Raw genomic sequence first — 17,406 nt, forward strand, 5'->3', positions numbered from 1 at the left:
ATCCTGCTGCTGTGGAACATCACAGACTGTTTGCCGTGTCTGCTGGCGAGAAGTTCCTGTGTTAGACGTGTAAATTAGTTTCTGCTGCTTTTTTTATTTGTACCTGAAGCCAGAATTTATTCGAGCAGGTGACAAATGGAAAAAATAAAGAACTGTACTTATCTTAAAGCCACCTGCTGTGGCATTTATGAGGCGACATCTTGCCTGTTAGCGATAAGGCTGAGGTCTGAATTTATTCACTGAGTCTTCTCATCTTCCAGACAGGTTGTTTCAGACCTGACAGGGTTTAAAGTAGTTTCACATGACTTTTAAAAAGCTTAACAGTATGGAAATGATTGAAAAGCAAAAAGAAAAGCAACTTAATTATAAAATTACATAAAATGGTGAAGAAGTGCTTTTATCACTGCAACTGTTTTGATTTAATCAGCATCTATAAGTTAAAATCATCACACTAGTTTGCCAAGCTGTTTGATTCCTGCCAGAAAAACAACCAAAGAAGAAGGCTTGACAAAAGCTACGTTTTGGTATAAAGTGTTCTGTTTTGATGCTAAAGGGGTGCAAATATAAGAAACACACAGTCAAATGCTACATATGAGTCCAGCATATCTGTTACTAGATAAATTTAGCATGTTAGCAGCTAGTATAATGGCAATGCATAGTTTTGTTTTTTTAAGTCATATCTTCTACCAAATCACAATTTTCTTGATGAAAAACAGCAAATCTTCTCTGGCAGGGCCTAACAGTTTATTGTGCTATTTTTTAAAGGTTCTGTAATCATGGACCCCATTAGCGCGGCCTGTTACTAGATAAATTTAGCATGTTAGCAGCTAGTATAATGGCAATGCATAGTTTTGTTTTTAAGTCATATCTTTTACCAAATCATAATTTTCTTGATGAAAAACAGCAAATCTTCTCTGGCAGGGCCTAACAGTTTATTGTGCTATTTTTTAAAGGTTCTGTAATCATGGACCCCATTAGCGCGGCCTGTTACTAGATAAATTTAGCATGTTAGCAGCTAGTATAATGGCAATGCATAGTTTTGTTTTTAAGTCATATCTTTTACCAAATCATAATTTTCTTGATGAAAAACAGCAAATCTTCTCTGGCAGGGCCTAACAGTTTATTGTGCTATTTTTTTAAGGTTCTGTGAGCATGGACCCATTAGTGCGGTCAGTTTGCATCTGATCCAAGCACAAGAAAGCTACGCTAACTGCTGCTCCGATACGGTAACAGCTTTTTAATGAAGGCAAAGTGATGGTGTGTGGTGTCCTCTTCCTACTGAGGCCCCCATTTGTTAAATGAATTTTTTAATAAATTGCTTATATGTCTCGTTTCTGCAGAATTCAATCACAAAACCCAAGAAATGGCACCAAATTAGAGTCAATAGCAGAATAAGCTGTTTGGCATTGGCAAACATTGAGTAGAAGCAACCCACATACTAAACTCTGATCTCTCAGTAAACGTGGCTCCATTTGAAATAAACAAACCAAAAAGGTGTGTTCCCACAAAGAAATGCTACAGTGTGAGATTTTATATGAATCGTTTGGCTGCAGCAGCTTCGCAGGCTGTAGCTTTTCATGCCATGAAAACTTTGCTCATCTCCCTGATAATTTCCCTCAAGACTCACCTGCAAACTGCATCAGTGTTAATCCGTCTGACAGCGAAGGCAGCAGGTACAAATCACCTGCGTGTCATAGTTATGTCCCTCTGAGGAAATGTACACTGGAGTCCATCTGGATAACTCTGTGTCCCTGCAGCTTTTAGTCATAATTCACTTTAGTGTTTTATCCCCTGCGGTTACATCACTGTGTTTGTGAGCTGATCCCATTTCAGTGAATGTTTTCTGTGTCGTCTGTTAGACAGTAAACTGACGAATCGGCGATCTGTACCAGTGTAATGATTGATGCAATGCTCCCTTAAGGAAGACATGGAAGGTACACGGGTTTAGACTTCAGCAAAGAACATGGTGAGCAGAAACTCCCAGACCTGGACTGGAGCAGGCCATGAAATAATGATCAGTATGTGGTCAAATTAGAAAGGATTTGGCAAAAAAAATTGCATTTTTCTACTGATTAATCTTAAACTTGAGCACGATGCAGAGATTTCTAATGTTTTCCATTCCACTGTAAGTAATGTCTGTAAGAGATTTGTGTCTTTTGTAATGATACGCTTTGGAGCTGCTGTTGTTGCTTCTTTGTCTGGTTTTGTTTTCCATGTGATGCAGCGATGCTTTTCCTTTGCTGGTTTCTGACGTTTGCACTCTGCTGAGTTACGTTATTCCTCATGTTTATGCTTGCCGTGTAGTTTATTCCTGTTCAGGTGTGCCAGGTCGACATATTTATTACAAACAGTTAAGGCATTTTGCATCACTTTATGGTAAAAACTTTGCTCAAAGTCCTGTTGAAACATATTTCTGGCTTCCTAATAAGCAGAAGCAGAAAATTACCCCGTAATACTTTTGACGTGCCTTATGGTAATAAATAGTAAATATCACAAAGATATATAATTTTTTGTAACATTTTATTAAAGGGCAAAATAAAGACCTCATATGAAATTAGATTTTTCTCACCGTTTATTCACGGGTCAGACCTTAAAGCATTAAGTTAGTCATGTTTGTCACCAACAGATGGAAGTTTTCAGTCTAAATCCAAACCGCTTCCTTGTCACTGACATATTGCCGGCATTGTTTGTCAACTACTTGGACAGTTTCGGAAGATAATGTGATTTCAGCTTGCAGTCACACCTAGCTGTTTTTATTTTCTTCAGCTATTCTTATTTTCTCCAATGTTTCTGCTCAGTTTCCTTCTTTAGTCTGCATACAGGTCATTTTATTATTGGGGGATTGTTTCTTGTGGTTTTAGGCTCATGGTTGGATTTACGGAGGAGCTACGGGAAAAAGCAGAGGAACTGCCATGAAGACATTCAGCTGATACGTTAAGGGTCCCACGCTGGATTTATGTGTGTGGGGTTGTTAAAGTCGAGATGAATTGAGGATATTTTTATGGGAGTGTGTGAAAAGTGTGTGTTTTACCTCCTGAACACGGCTGGTCAACAAATGCAAATGCAAGGTGATGATGATGATGATGATGATGTGTTGTGCCCGACTCCATCACTTCTGTCTCTGTTTTCAGATGTTTCTGTTCATTTTTTGTAGATTTTTGTGGGATTCTTGCAACCCAACATGTTTGCTTTAGTAGTTTGCATCATATCTTTCACATTTTCAGGTGTTTCTCTTCACTTTAGTTGGTTTGATTTGAATGAATTAGCATGAACAAGAGAAAATTAGATTTTTTTTTTCATATCCATATCTATTTTCTGAACTGCTTAGTCCAATTCAGGAGTCTGTCCCAGCAATCCCTGTGTGAGAGGCAGATACACCCTGACAGGCCTACAGTCCATCACAGGGCCACAACATGTAGCAATAAATTTCATTCATAGCTTTTATTTATGAAAATAAAACACGTCGTACCTGGTATAGTATCATACATATAGCAGCACAGAACCTGCATGTAAACAGCAAAAATACAATAACTAAAGTGCACAAAAACACTAATTTAATAACGTCAACAACAAAAGCAAATTTGTGTTTGATGGCCACATAAAACCAATAAAAGTAAATGAAACCAGCCACATAAACTGTAAACGCAGTAAAAAGTTTATGTAAATGATTTCTGTCAGGTCGGCGGTGGGAAAGATGCAGAGACGCAGAATTAATAGAAATTAGAACAATTTGCATTAATTGCTTCGTGACATTTTGGCCGCCCGGAGCTCAGACAAGAGGACGCTGAATCATCGTGCAAAGCGCTTTAACACCCATCTGATAGTTTTTGAAACATTTTGACATATTTATAAGCTTAAAATATTTGCAGCTCTGCAGAATAAACTCATCCCATAACAAACCACAACAATTATTGGTTTTACGTGCTGATAATTACAGCGTGATGAAAACAGTAACTCAGTTTATTGTATGCACATTTTGCATCCCTTGCTGCGACTAGTAACTCTCCCAGGAGCTCTAATCAGTCATAACGACGGTGTGTTATTGCTTCTGTTAAAAAGGGAAGCTGCCATTCATCATGTCACCCAAAATGAACAGAAGAACAGGTCAGAAACATCTGCAGGCTAAAAAAGCAGCAGAAAAGTCTTTTTCATGGTTAAAATAACTTTGGTGACTAAAGTTCTGGCCAAATATTTGACTTTTGAAACCATTTCTACTGGAAAAAGTGAAGAAAGATGTTGTGATTAAAGGTCTTTGCCTGCATTTTGTTCTCACAGCCGATGTGTCAGCAGTTCTTTCTGCTCTCTCTGAGTTCTCCTTCTGAACCACCACAGTCAACCATTTCCAGCATATTTTTAACCACTACCGTGAGAATCAAGCCATGTTGACTCATACAAAGTGACATATATGGGACATGGTCCACTTTCACAAATAAACACGCATTAACGCTCCGCTGACATCTCCCTCGGCCTCAGTTGGCATGTTGGCACGTGAAGTTGTGGCTTCGGCTCAGCGGTGAGTTGGCAGAAAACGTGCCGCTGCCTGTGGTGGCTGCAGAGCTTTTCCCATCATGCACCAGAGGCAGCAGTGTGTAGGCTGCCTCTGCTTTAGATTTAGACTCATCCTGCGATGCTTTCAGCACCCACTCAGTGTCAGACAGCTCACTGTTGAGATCCTTCTGCACCATCTCAATTCCAAACCTGGAGATACTTGCTTGAAGATTGTTTGTTGTCGAGATTAATAATGTGAGAAATGCTGATGAAAGACAATCACATGCCAGAAGCTGAGTGTATTTAGTCGTGAAGACATGGTGAAGACGACTTGCTGGAGTTCAAACTGAGCATCACAATGAGCTCAGGAGAATGAACTTTGAACGTGGCGTGTTTGTTGGTTTGAGGATTTACTGGGATTTTCACACTTAATCGTCGATAGAGAGACAACAGGAGGTCAAATAAGCACTGGTTCCAAGTAGGATATGTAGAACAGCAACAACACATCCAACCTTGAAGCAGATGGTCTACAGCAGCAGAACGCACCGAGTGCCAAGAACAGGAAACTGAGGCTACAGTCTCATCATTGTAGCCTCAGGGAAGGTTTTTTTGTCCCCATTTGGTCCCCTCAGTACCAACATGACATGATTTAACCTCCACAGCCTACCTGAGTGTTGCTATGACCATGTCCATCCCTTTATGAGCACAGTGTAGCATCTTCTGATGGAAACTTCCAGCAGGATGATGCACCATGTCACAAAGCTCACATCATCTCCACCATGACGATGAGTTCACTGTCCTCCAACGGCTCCACAGTCACCAGATCTACATCCAGCAGAGCAGCTTTGGGATGTGGTGGAACGGGAGATTCTCATGGTGATGAGGTGGAACGGGAGATTCTCATGGTGATGAGGCTGAACGGGAGATTCTCATGGTGATGAGGTGGAACAGGAGATTCTCATGGTGATGAGGAGGAACGGGAGATTCTCATGGTGATGAGGTGGAACAGGAGATTCTCATGGTGATGAGTAGGAACGGGAGATTCTCATCATGATGAGGTGGAACGGGAGATTCTCATGGTGATGAGGTGGAACGGGAGATTCTCATGGTGATGAGGTGGAACGGGAGATTCTCATCATGATGAGGTGGAACGGGAGATTCTCATGGTGATGAGGTGGAACGGGAGATTCTCATGGTGATGAGGTGGAACGGGAGATTCTCATCATGATGAGGTGGAACGGGAGATTCTCATGGTGATGAGGTGGAACGGGAGATTCTCATCATGATGAGGTGGTTGGGAGATTCTCATGGTGATGAGGTGGAACGGGAGATTCTCATCATGATGAGGTGGAACGGGAGATTCTCATGGTGATGAGGTGGAACGGGAGATTCTCATGGTGATGAGGTGGAACGGGAGATTCTCATGGTGATGAGGTGGAACGGGAGATTCTCATGGTGATGAGGTGCAACGGGAGATTCTCATGGTGATGTGGTGGAACGGGAGATTCTCATGGTGATGAGGTGCAACGGGAGATTCTCATGGTGATGAGGTGGAACGGGAGATTCTCATCATGATGAGGTGGAACGGGAGATTCTCATCATGATGAGGTGGAACGGGAGATTCTCATCATGATGAGGTGGAACGGGAGATTCTCATGGTGATGAGGTGGAACGGGAGATTCTCATGGTGATGAGGAGGAACGGGAGATTCTCATGGTGATGAGGTGGAACGGGAGATTCTCATCATGATGAGGTGGAACGGGAGATTCTCATGGTGATGAGGAGGAACAGGAGATTCTCATGGTGATGAGGTGGAACGGGAGATTCTCATCATGATGAGGTGGAACGGGAGATTCTCATGGTGATGAGGTGGAACAGGAGATTCTCATCATGATGAGGTGGAACGGGAGATTCTCATGGTGATGAGGTGGAACGGGAGATTCTCATGGTGATGAGGTGGAACGGGAGATTCTCATCATGATGAGGTGGAACGGGAGATTCTCATGGTGATGAGGTGGAACGGGAGATTCTCATCATGATGAGGTGGAACGGGAGATTCTCATGGTGATGAGGTGGAACGGGAGATTCTCATGGTGATGAGGTGGAACGGGAGATTCTCATCATGATGAGGTGGAACGGGAGATTCTCATGGTGATGAGGTGGAACGGGAGATTCTCATCATGATGAGGTGGAACGGGAGATTCTCATCATGATGAGGTGGAACGGGAGATTCTCATGGTGATGAGGTGGAACGGGAGATTCTCATGGTGATGAGGCTGAACGGGAGATTCTCATGGTGATGAGGTGGAACGGGAGATTCTCATCATGATGAGGTGGAACGGGAGATTCTCATGGTGATGAGGTGGAACGGGAGATTCTCATGGTGATGAGGTGGAACGGGAGATTCTCATCATGATGAGGTGGAACGGGAGATTCTCATCATGATGAGGTGGAACGGGAGATTCTCATGGTGATGAGGTGGAACGGGAGATTCTCATGGTGATGAGGAGGAACGGGAGATTCTCATGGTGATGAGGTGGAACGAGAGATTCTCATGGTGATGAGGTGGAACGGGAGATTCTCATGGTGATGAGGTGGAACGGGAGATTCTCATCATGATGAGGTGGAACGGGAGATTCTCATCGTGATGAGGTGGAACGGGAGATTCTCATGGTGATGAGGAGGAACGGGAGATTCTCATGGTGATGAGGAGGAACGGGAGATTCTCATGGTGATGAGGTGGAACGAGAGATTCTCATGGTGATGAGGTGGAACGGGAGATTCTCATGGTGATGAGGTGGAACAGGAGATTCTCATCATGATGAGGTGGAACGGGAGATTCTCATGGTGATGAGGTGGAACGGGAGATTCTCATCATGATGAGGTGGAACAGGAGATTCTCATCATGATGAGGTGGAACGGGAGATTCTCATGGTGATGTGGTGGAACAGGAGATTCTCATCATGATGAGGTGGAACGGGAGATTCTCATGGTGATGAGGTGGAACGGGAGATTCTCATGGTGATGAGGTGGAACGGGAGATTCTCATCATGATGAGGTGGAACGGGAGATTCTCATGGTGATGAGGTGGAACGGGAGATTCTCATGGTGATGAGGTGGAACAGGAGATTCTCATCATGATGAGGTGGAACGGGAGATTCTCATGGTGATGTGGTGGAACAGGAGATTCTCATCATGATGAGGTGGAACGGGAGATTCTCATGGTGATGAGGTGGAACGGGAGATTCTCATGGTGATGAGGTGGAACGGGAGATTCTCATGGTGATGAGGTGGAACGGGAGATTCTCATGGTGATGAGGTGGAACGGGAGATTCTCATCATGATGAGGTGGAACGGGAGATTCTCATGGTGATGAGGTGGAATGGGAGATTCTCATCATGATGAGGTGGAACGGGAGATTCTCATGGTGATGAGGTGGAACGGGAGATTCTCATGGTGATGAGGTGGAACGGGAGATTCTCATCATGATGAGGTGGAACGGGAGATTCTCATCATGATGAGGTGGAACGGGAGATTCTCATCATGATGAGGTGGAACGGGAGATTCTCATGGTGATGAGGTGGAACGGGAGATTCTCATCGTGATGAGGTGGAACGGGAGATTCTCATGGTGATGAGGTGGAACGGGAGATTCTCATGGTGATGAGGTGGAACGGGAGATTCTCATCATGATGAGGTGGAACGGGAGATTCTCATCATGATGAGGTGGAACGGGAGATTCTCATCATGATGAGGTGGAACGGGAGATTCTCATCATGATGAGGTGGAATGGGAGATTCTCATGGTGATGAGGTGGAACGGGAGATTCTCATCATGATGAGGTGGAACGGGAGATTCTCATGGTGATGTGGTGGAGCGGGAGATTCTCATTTTGGACGTCCAGCAAATGTGTGATGTTTCATATCAGTATGGAGGAAAATCTCTCTAGAATGATTCCAAAACCTTTTTGAATCTCTCACACCAAGAATGAAGGAAGTTCTGGAGGTAAAAAGGGCTCCAACAGAACCTGGTTTTAATAAACTGCCTGGCAAATGTTGCCTCAGACATTAGAGCCAAAAAGGCTGAGAAAGGGGCACATATTTCCCCGTTTGTCCCTCCATTATCAGAGCGAGGCGCTCATCTGATTAGAGGCACCAGCCTCAGAGACCCAGACTCCATCTGTGGAGCGCTGGTTTCCATGATAACAGTCTGAATGATGTGTGGGCAACACAAGTGGCCTCAGAAGAGATTGTCCTCGAGCACGTTAATATCTTGAAATAAGAATGAGAGGAGCGAGGCGGTTAATGGGCTTCTCAGACCAGCAGAGCATTTATATGAGCTGGCTGGAGCGGTGGCAGGCTGTCACGGCGTGGAGGGAGGAGTCATGGCTCACGTCGACATTCTTTCTTCTTACATCAGACTGGTTGTTTCTGATCCCTCCTGACTGGACCGTCACCGTGCTCTTTGCTGTAGACATGTCAGGACTTATGTTGCCATCGACTCAGTTTCAGTCTCACTTTAATTAAAGCAACATTTGATTCGCTTCAGATTATTTCAGCCGTCTCTGTGTATTTATTCTGTACATGCTTCGGTTTGCTTCTCTATTAAAGAGGAGATTCGTACAGTGGTTGTGAAGTTGCTGCCATGCTGCTAGAATTAGAATAAAATAATCGATTTCAGACTTTTTAATGGTAAATTGATGAGTTTTCTCTTATTATTAATAACACACCATTGTATCATTATATTATTCATCATTATTGTCTTTTATTTTGTGCGTTTGATGAGTGTTGCCTCATTCTTCTTCTGTGGTTTAATCCCACCTGAAAGCAGACGTAGCACCGCTAGCCGTTTGCGCTGCATTGCTTAACTCTAAATCTTGGTGTTGCATTTTCATGCCTTTTTAATGTTTTGCATTCACTGCGCTGCAGATGTCGTCATTCATCCCTCATCTTGAGGTCTTTCAAGGTTTGTCTTCAGACATTGACTGTTTTATTTTACTCATCTTTGGTCCATTTCTTTTTGCCTTTTCTTTATTTGCTAACTTGACTCGTAGTTATGAGCTTTTCAGACATTAAAACGGTTCCAGACTCGTATGAATGTGTGTTCTGTCGACACATAACAGACCCAGCAGTAAAGAACCGGTTTAAACTGGATCTTTAGGCTCTTTGTTGTTAGCAGCTTGTAAACAACGACCTGAACTGGACCTGAGAGATGCCTCTGGACCGTCAGTAGATCTGTTGGATCAGTAAGCCTCAGTAGAAATGGTTTCCATGGAAACGTGGCTAGAAACAGAGAGAAAATGATGAGGTGTGACAGATGACACATGAACTGGATTATAAAACCAGCAGCAACAGGTCTGATGGAGGAGCAGATCCTCCCCAGAACCTGGACTTTGATGTCACTGAAGCAGTGTGGATCATCTGGACGAGAACGGAACAAAAAGGCAAAAATAAGTTCAGTCTGTATGGGACCCGCATCTCGGTCTCTGCAGATACGTAGAATTCTGTTCCAGCTGGTTGCTTGATTGTTTATTTATAAGCTAATTGACTTTGTTAAAGAGGAAAACACACACACACACACACACACACACACACACACACACACACGTTCTGCTGAACAAATGCTTTTCCACAAACTTTGTTTATCTGAAATATTTATTTTTCTTGTAAAGCTGTTGCTAATGAAAAGGTGATGATTCAATGTGGTTATGATTTAAAACAGTCATGCAACCAAATAAAATCATATTTATCTCATGCAAAAGACTTTAATTGAATCTGATTGAATTATTTAGGTAGATTATAGAACTCTGCTCCTGTTCTCCTCGCTGTAAATCAGGTTGTGTTGTATTAAAGCTGGAATTTAAGTTTAAAGTTTTCAGTACAGATTTGTTTAAAATCTATTTTATAAAACGACTATTTGCTGAATTAAACGTGAATTTCCCCAACTAGAACATATTCTACTCTCACCTTCTGGGATTAAATCCACCTCCTGTATTTAATCATCTGCTCCTCCTGCCACGTCCACTTCATGGGACTGTTTCAGAATCAGAAACTGGAATTCTGCCAAGATGTTCTGAAGAGGATTTGCTCATCATCATCATCATCATCATCATCACGGGGGACTTGTTTAAAGCTCTCAGTCTTCGCAGGACGTCGTCAAGGTTACAGAAACATCGTGGGGCAGTTTGTGTTCAGGGAGCAGCTCAGATTAATGTGCTGGAGGTGATAAGATGATGGAGCCTGTTAATGTGTGTGCGCAGTCAAATCAGATGTTATTACTGAACATGGTTTAGTTTGGTCGTATCTTTGTAGACCATCAAGTTTCAGAGTAACGGAACAGATAACACGCGTTCAGCTAATGACCACCATATTAAAGCTAAACTCGTAACTTTAGTCTGCCGTCAACTTCTCCCAGTTAATATCCTGGTTTAGATGAGTCTGAACAGAAAAACCTTTATCTGGACTGATGACTCACACACACACACACACACACACACACACACACACACACACACACACTGCAGTCAGTGATACAGATGTTAATGCTGGAGTTTTATAAACTCTTAGTTGCCTGTTGTAGCAGAAATCATTGTAGCACACGTCATGTTGGTACTAAGGAGCCCCGACCCCAAGCGTTGATCCTGACGGCAGGATGGATCCATGTTGTCATGATGTTTCCAGCAGATTCTGATCCTACCATGTGAATGTGGAGCTGAACTGGAGACTCATCAGACCAGCAACGTTTCTCCATCTTGTATTGTCCAGTTCTGGTGAGTCTGTGTGAATCGTAGCCTCAGTTTCCTGTTCTTACTGACAGGAGGAACCCGCTGTGGTCTTCTGCTGCTGGAGACCATCTGCTTCCAGGCTGGACGTGTTGTAGCTGCATATGTTGGTTGGAACCAGTGCTTACTGGTCTTCCTGTTGCCTTTCTATCACCTCCAACCAGTCTGTCCAGTCTCCTCTGACATCAGCCAGACCTTCTGGTCCAGACTGCTGCTGGATATTTTCTCTTCTTCAGAGCTTCTCTGTAAACCCTGGAGATGTTTGTGTGTAAAAATCCTAGTCAAGGCCGTTAAATCTCTTTTCTTCTTCATTCTGATGCTCAGTTTGAGTCGTCTTCATCACGTCTGCGTGACGAGATGCACCTGATAGAATGTGAGTGGATAAGCAGCTGAACAAATACAGATAAACTGTTTCCGTGTTGCCATGGAGAAACAAAACAACGGTGCCCTCTAAAAGCTCATCCACGTTGTGTTTAATCACTAAACATGCGAAGCTGATGTTGGCTGTTGCAGTCACATTTGTTTTACGCCTCATTAATTACTGCTTAAAATGACACTTCCGCGTTGCATCTCTGCATATCTGACTTGTTAATGGAGGATTCTGTGACATGAACATGAAGGCAGGTCACCCCTCGCTGCCCTTCCTCCTCTCTGATGCAGCCTGTGTCAGCTCCTCCACATTTAGGGTATGGAGGATGAGCAGGTTTCCTGCTAAAAATAGACATCCCCTCCAAAAAAGAAAAAAAAAAAATCGGGCGCATGCATGCTTATCAAGGTGCCGCTCGTTGCATGTGATGCTGCGTGCATGTGCTCACGCAATGCACGCCTCCCCCCCTCTCACAGAAATGCTGCAATGCGTCTCCCTCAGCCAAGACTGGGTCAGTGTAACTCTGCTGGCAGTGGCAGCCGGTGGACTGTCTCCATGGCAACAGCCAATCAGACTTGTAGCTTAGGATGTTTTTTCTCCTTGTTTTGCATTGTTGTTATGATTGTATATGAAAATGAGCATACTTTGAGGTTTAAACTCGTCATGTAGGCTTTAGTTGATGGTTTCTCAGAAGTGAGATGGCAGGAGAGGCGGTGGGCGGGGCTGAGGGTGCAACGCCACAGCCATGTTAAAAAGGATGAAGATCAGAAAACGATTCTGTGCTACGTGCTTCGTTTTCAACTCATTCCAGTAAAACTCAGCCTGATAGCTTTTCCTTCCCTGCTTGTTTCATTTCCATCTGTGGGGTCAGGCAGATGAAGCAGAACCGAAGCAGAAGAAAATGTGACGGTCTGTCACGCCGGGCTGCGTCTGGGGAAGGAAGCTTTCCCTTGTGGAGGACATTTACTGTGTCTGCTACCATTCCTCATCTGGTTTTAAGGGTTGTTTATCTCTCTGTCCATTTAAAAACACCATTTAGACCAGTTAGGTTTAGACACACTTCAGGAACAAACATTTCCTAAATGAAAATAAACCAAACGTGTCTGAAAATGATTGTTTTACATTGTTCTTTACATTAAAATGCAAGTCTGGCACATGATTGGATGTCTTACAGACTTCGTGGTGTCTTCAGTTATAGGGCTGTGACGATATGTTTTTGTCTCGATTCGGTTCTGAGTTTTTGGGTGCCAATTAGATTTGAATTGAAATTCTCACAATTCTATTATATTAATGATTTTTGTAGATTAAAAGCAGAAATAAAGTAGAAAACTTTTTTTTTTTTTTTTTACTCGTCATTTTCCTTCATTTGATTGAGGAAAAAACAACACAGCAGCCAGACCTTCATTCTGCTGCTAAAATACCCAAAAAGACAAGTTAAAAGATCAATAAAAACAATAAAAATGATTAAAAAAAAAAAAAAATTATAATGGATTATTATTTTGAAAAAAAAAAATCGATATTTTAACAAAATAAATTTGAAATTGTGAAGCAAAATAATCCAGATTTACGATTTTTCGATTCAGTTTTCCCGCCCCTAGTCATTACTCTATGTATCCAAAGTTTTTCAGTTTTTATGTCTTTAGCGACAGATGTGGAAATCACTGCTGTGATAAAAAAGTTTCACCTCTGACGTACTCATGGTGCAGAGACACTCTGATGTTAGAAAAGCTTGCAGGATCTGCAAGCTACAGCTTTGTCGTCAATGTTGCTCAAAATGCTCAAATCTAATTGGTCAGAAGAGCTGACCTGAATATCACACCATTGTGTCCACCATGCAGCACCTTCACTCACTGCACTGCAAAAACTCAGCCTTAAAAAACAAGAAAAAAATACACAAAATTTAGGTAAATGTTGCTTAAAATAAGATAAATTATCTACCAACAGAACAAGAAAATTTGGCTTGTCAAGACTTCCCAAAACAAGTAAAAATACTCTTAAAGAAAGAGGAATTCCCTGGTATAAAAACTAAGAATTATCTTATCTTTAAAAAAAAAAAGCATATGTGTACTCAGTCTAAGATTTTCCGTCTTAGATTTCAGTTTTTGCCGTGTAAACCTCTTCTTTGGACTGAGTTCATGTAAAATCCAAGGAAGTTCTTTACAACATTTTTTTTTTTTTTAGATAAACACATTTTAAAGTTAAAAAACAAAACTGTATTTTAAAATCAAATTCACAATGCAAAAAACAAATTCAATCTCAAAAACCAAGTTTACATAAAAAATAAAATAAAATAAAATAAATAAAAGAAACAAAGTCCCTCTTTTGGAAATAAATACACATTTTAAAAAACAAATTTATATTTCCAGAAACATTTATACATTTTAGACAAGAAATAAAATTAATAAAATGTTCTATTTGGGGAAACAAATTTATATTTCAGGAAACAGTTTTAAAAGAGCCGAGACGAGCTGCAGACGGCAGAACACTTTCACACATCCCGAAACAAATGAAGAAAAGGCAGCTTTACATGGAAAGGACTTCAACACCGGAAGTGGCACAAGGGAGAAATAATTTCATAGTAGACTCCAAGATTCTGTTGTTTGCCTGTGAAAGGAGTGTTGGGGGTGTAGTGGTTAAAATTTTAATTTGTTTTGCACTTCCCAGCCACCGTAGTTTAGGACTCTGCTTTAAAATGTCATAACGAATAAGAATATCTGTATGAGTCCTTCTGGAGCCATTTCACTGTGCATACGCAGACTTTCATGTTGGTATTTGTCTATAAATCCATTCTTGCTTCCCTCTTACTTGTGTGATTATATTTATTTAAAGTCCAGATACTATCATCTGCCTATTAATGCTTTTCTCATCCTGAAAGCTGAACTTGTGAATTCCCTACATCCTGGATCAGCTTCCGGCTGAAGCCTGTCCAGCTGACTGTGCTTTCCCTGTCCATTCTCCCTCTCAAATGTATGTTTTATACTCTATGTTTAATGTCTTTTGTTTTCATTCAGGTTATCTTCATTATTGAAACAGCACTGCTGTCATTTTTCCTTTTAAAAAAAAGGGTCTTTGTAATCTTGGTGGGATTTTACTGCTAAAATGAAGAATAATTTAAATAATAATGATAAATGTAGTAAATAGTGAGATTTATAAATCTCACTATTAAAGATTTTCTGATATTATCAGCCTACTGATATTTTTTGGTCGATATCGGCATTAAAATTCAAAATCAGAAATGATCAGTGTCGGTTTTTACTTTTTTAATGACACAACTTTTACACAATATGCACGTATTATACATCAAACGCATATATTGGCACCATACATCATCTCTGCAAAGGTCGATTCTGATAAACAGAAACAGAATAATCATAAAAATGAGAAAAGTTTTAGTGCAGATAGTTCAGACGAGGTCTCCAGAAAGACCAGTGTTGCACAATCTCGTCTGAAATCAGCCTTTAAAAGCTCAACCCGTCAGTGCAGCCTGTTTTTAAAACGGTTTATGAGCATCAGTCCGCAACGGTTCCTCTGTGACTCAGTGAACTTTCCCGTTTTATTACCTGCCAGACAATATCTGAGCTCAGCAGGGTTTATTTGCTTTCCATCTGTTTGCTGCAGGCCAGCGAACCCTCCAGTATCAGAGTGATGTCCTGGAGACCGTTGTGTTGGTGAACCCAGCAGAGGAGACCGTTTCTTCAGAGGTGAGTCAAAGCTGAAATTGAGCGTTACATCTCTGTTACATCGCCAAACACCAAAAACTCAACAGCAAACCTTTAACCTTTAAAATGACAGCAGGTTGCAGCTGCTTCTACTGCTTCAAAGCAGCTGGAGATGTTTAAACTGTTGTTAATACGGGCATTTTGAGCAGTAAGATAAAAAAAAAAAAAAAAAAAAAAAAGATCATTTCTGTTCATGCTGCAGGAATAATTAGTGATTATTCTTGCATATTTACTGACACAGTAAATCTGAAAGCAAAAACAAAAAAAACCTCCCAGCTGTACCTTTGAAATTGTCCCATTATGCAGTTATTTACATTCTTTCTATTGGTATTTTACTATTTTGTTGGATTACAACCTGGAATTAACACAGTTTTTGTAGGGTTTGATCAACACAACATGAATATCACATTTACGGTTCAAAACTGGAAACAAGAAAATATATTTTGGACTCACAGAGAATGTTTGAGTATTTATGAGTATTTTCTTCCTCTACACAGATTCGCTCCCTGATCACCGATTCTGCTGCAAATAAGTTGCTGATCCTGAGCGGCCAGAGCTCCGAGCAGGGAGGCGACATCCTTCTCCAAGGTGGAGCCTTCACCTGGCAGCACTTCTCAAACATCATCTCCAGCCCTCAAGTAAGCCGAGCATGCAGTCACTTCGCATACTTAAGCTTGTTCCATCCTCTATGAGAAGCAAGAACTGAGTTCTGTCTCTCGAGGCTGCAAGAACAAGAAAAAACTTGTGATGTCGGCTTTTATGTGCAATGAACCCGGTTGTTACCTCCACCAAAGGTTAGGTTTTTCCCGCCGTCTTTGTGCTCAAGATAACTCAAAAGGTTACGGACGGATTTTTATAAAAACTTTCAGGAGTTGTCGGAAATGTAAAAATGAAGAACTGATTAAATTCTGGAGGTGATCTGGATCACCGTTTGGATCCAGGAATGTTTTAAAAGGATTCTTTAACATTGTGCTTGGCGGTGGTTTCTGCTCTTCTTCTTCTAGTTCGTTTACTTCGTCCACGGCAGGGCGGGTCGTGCACGCGGCTGGGTCCGAGTGTTTTAATGCCACATGTCAAAATGTTGGTACTTTCTCACCACCTCGATCAGCTGTTTTATCAAAACAATCGTTTTACCTGCAACAGCAAAAACGCGGAAGTAGCAACTCCGCTTCATGTTTTCTCCGTGTTAACCACGCCCACCTCACATGTCGAGCCAATCACATGATACTTCTCGGAGCGCTGCAAGGAGAAAGTTCTGCCAGCCCGATGTGTCGAGAACTGTCTTCAAACGCGTCCACGATAACAAAATGACGTCATTTTCTTCTCTGAGCCTCAAGAACAAGAAAAAATTTCTAGCGTCTCATGGAGGATGGAACAAGCTTCAGTCCCAGTTGATGTGTTAAGACAGCAGGTGCGTTTCCATTAAAACACGAATTGTGCAAAAACTAAATATCACAATAAAAACCTCTAATGCAGAGGTGCCCGAGTCTGGTCCAGGAGATCTACCATCCTGCTGTTTTTAGGTGCAACCCTTCTCCAACACACCTGGATCAGATAAGTGTCTCGTTAGCAGGCCTCTGCAGAGCTGGATGACATGCAGAAGAGGAATTCAGCTGTTTGACTCACCTGTGCTGGACAGGGGTTGCATCTAAAGGTTGCAGGATGGTCAATCTCCAGGACTGGAATTGAGCACCCCTGCTCTAAATGGAACTTCAACTTCAACTTCAACTTTATTTATATAGCGTCAAATCACGGCAATGCCATCTCAAGACGCTTTACAGACAGAGGGGAAAACATAATGAAGGCCAATTCATAACAGCCTATATAAGGAAACCAACAGATTGAGTTGAGTCCAACTCAATCTCCCATCCTGAGCTGCACACTGGCGACAGTGGGAAGGAAAAAACTCCCTTTTAACAGGAAGGAAACCTCCGGCAGAACCCGGCTCAGGACAGGCAGCCATCTGCCTCTGCTGTGTGGGGGGAAGAGGACAGAAAGACAACAGACAACAGGAACTGCTACTCCCGGCCAGGGAGACCTGCTGAGACAGGA

The 17,406-nt window shown here is 42.0% G+C and overlaps 1 protein-coding gene across 1 annotated transcript in view; it reads left to right on the forward strand.

Moving 5' to 3' along the window:
* The window catches only part of map1aa (microtubule-associated protein 1Aa), a gene marked incomplete at both ends in the record, with an annotated part of 60,133 nt that overhangs the window by 31,515 nt on the left and 11,212 nt on the right, over positions 1-17,406 (forward strand). Inside the window, 2 exons of the mRNA XM_079245667.1 lie at positions 15,254-15,336; positions 15,852-15,992. Of these exons, the coding sequence (XP_079101793.1) occupies positions 15,254-15,336; positions 15,852-15,992 (224 nt within the window). The remainder of the gene's footprint in view (positions 1-15,253; positions 15,337-15,851; positions 15,993-17,406) is intronic.

Source organism: Telmatherina bonti, assembly GCF_933228915.1.
Source record: "Telmatherina bonti genome assembly, chromosome: 1".
Taxonomy (NCBI): Eukaryota; Metazoa; Chordata; class Actinopteri; order Atheriniformes; family Telmatherinidae; genus Telmatherina; species Telmatherina bonti.